The sequence below is a fragment of the Penaeus monodon genome, unplaced genomic scaffold, assembly GCF_015228065.2.
Source record: "Penaeus monodon isolate SGIC_2016 unplaced genomic scaffold, NSTDA_Pmon_1 PmonScaffold_535, whole genome shotgun sequence".
Lineage (NCBI taxonomy): Eukaryota > Metazoa > Arthropoda > Malacostraca > Decapoda > Penaeidae > Penaeus > Penaeus monodon.
The window spans coordinates 60,862-63,057 of record NW_023660274.1 but is presented as its reverse complement, the minus strand read 5'-3'; the positions used below and the strand labels follow the sequence as shown (position 1 = coordinate 63,057).

At 47.5% G+C, this 2,196-nt stretch overlaps 1 protein-coding gene across 1 annotated transcript in view; it reads left to right on the top strand.

Moving 5' to 3' along the window:
- Nucleotides 1-2,196, top strand: part of LOC119571159 — a 24,043-nt gene that overhangs the window by 2,400 nt on the left and 19,447 nt on the right. Inside the window, exon 2 of the mRNA XM_037918595.1 lies at nucleotides 1,228-1,385. Within this exon, the coding sequence (XP_037774523.1) occupies nucleotides 1,228-1,385 (158 nt within the window). The remainder of the gene's footprint in view (nucleotides 1-1,227; nucleotides 1,386-2,196) is intronic.

The following is a 2,196-nucleotide window of genomic DNA, read 5'->3' as shown; positions in this document are numbered from 1 at the left end:
AGTAACAATAACAAAAATAATGTATTTCCACTGTTACGCCCCAATCTTTGTTATTAAAATTAAGTCACTGAATCAATACGAAAACCAATTCACATTCTTTTCGTTATCGTATATTGTTTTCTTTTTAGCGAGTGTTTTTTTTTTTTTTTTTTTCCTTTTATTTCGTTGTTTCAAAATAGACTTCAACTAAGCGCAGAGTTAATTAGCTTATGCTTTATGGTTCAAATTTCGTTTAACCGGTGAACACTGTAAATAACTAGCAAATTTTCCAAAAATTGCATCATCTGTTATTCAGAATTATGGTTATCCAGACATACATATGAACCTCTCCTCAGATCGCCTCCTTTCGGCCCAAACTCCTTGGGTTTTATCTTTTAATCTCTATTTCTCCCATTTATCTCCATTTCTCTCTACTTCCCTCGTTTATCACCTTCTCTCTCTACTTCCCTCGTTTATCGCCTTCTCTCCCTCTCCCTCAGATCGCCTCCTTTCGGCCCAAACTCCTGCCGGAATCCCTTTGGGTTTTGTCTTTTATTCTCTACTTCCCTCGTTTATCTCCATTTCTCTCATTTTCCCTTCATTTATCGCCTCTCTCTCTCTCTCATTTCTCTCATTTATCACCTTCTCTCTCTACTTCCCTCGTTTATCACCTTCTCTCTCTCTCTCCCTCAGATCGCCTCCTTTCGGCCCAAACTCCTTGGGTTTTATCTTTTAATCTCTATTTCTCCCATTTATCTCCATTTTCTCTCATTTTCCCTTCATTTATCGCCTTCTCTCTCTCTATTTCTCTCATTTATCACCTTCTCTCTCTACTTCCCTCGTTTTATCAACCCCTCTCTCTCCCTCCCTCAGATCGCCTCCTTTCGGCATCCCCGCGGGTTTTATCTTTTTTGTTCTCTACTTTCCCTCATTTATCTCCATGTCTCTCATTTTCCCTTCATTTATCACCTTCTCTCTCTCTCCCTTAGATCGCCATTTATCTCCATTTCTCTCTACTTCCCTCGTTTATCACCCTCTCTCTCTCTCCCTCAGATCGCCTCCTTTCGGCCCAAACTCCTGCCGGAATCCCTTTGGGTTTTATCTTTTGTTCTCTACTTCCCTCATTTATCTCCATTTCTCTCTACTTCCCTTCATTTATCGCCTCTCTGTCTCTCCCTTAGATCGCCATTTATCACCTTCTCTCTCTACTTCCCTCGTTTATCACCCCTCTCTCTCTCTCTCCCTCAGATCGCCTCCTTTCGGCCCAAACTCCTGCCGGCATCCCACCGCCTCCCCGAGGGCCTGACGCCGCGCTTTGGAGACACGGCCTTTGTGCGCGACTGCCTCCGCGCGCACAACTTATATAGGGCGAGACACGAAGCCCCGCCCCTCGTCCTGTCCAATGAGGTGAGAGGATTTCGAATGCCGGGGGGGGAGGGGGAGGGGGGGGGAGGGTATAGGGGGGTTTGAAGAGCCAATCAGAGGGGAGAATAGGGGAGGTTTGCGGGTTTTAGGGAGCCAATCAGAGTGAAGAATAGGGGAGGTTTGCGGGTTTCAGGGAGCCAATCAGAGTTGGAGAATGGGGGGTTGAAGAGCCAATCAGAGTGAAGAATAGAGAGGTTTGCGGGTTTTAGGGAGCCAATCAGAGTTGGAGAATGGGGGGTTGAAGAGCCAATCAGAGGGGAGAATAGAGAGGTTTGCGGGTTTCAGGGAGCCAATCAGAGTGGAGAATGGGGGGTTGAAGAGCCAATCAGAGTGAAGAATAGAGAGGTTTGCGGGTTTCAGGGAGCCAATCAGAGTGGAGAATGGGGAGTTGAAGAGCCAATCAGAGTGAAGAATAGGGGAGGTTTGCGGGTTTTAGGGAGGCAATCAAAGGGGAGAATGGGGGTTTGAAGAGCCAATCAGAGGGGAGAATGGGGGTTTGAAGAGCCAATCAGAGGGAGAATGGGGTTTCAGGGAGCCAATCAGAGGGGAGAATCGGGGGTTTTGAAGAGCCAATCAGAGGGGAGAATTGGGTTTGAAGAGCCAATCAGAGGGGGGAATGGGGTTTCAGGGAGCCAATCAGAGGGGAGAATGGGGGTTTCAGGGAGCCAATCAGAGGGGAGAAAGGGGGTTTCAGGGAGGGCCCAAACAAAAGGGGGGAATGGGGGTTTCAGGGAGCCAATCAGAGGGGAGAATGGGGGTTTGAAGAGCCAAACAGAGGGGGGAATGGGGGTT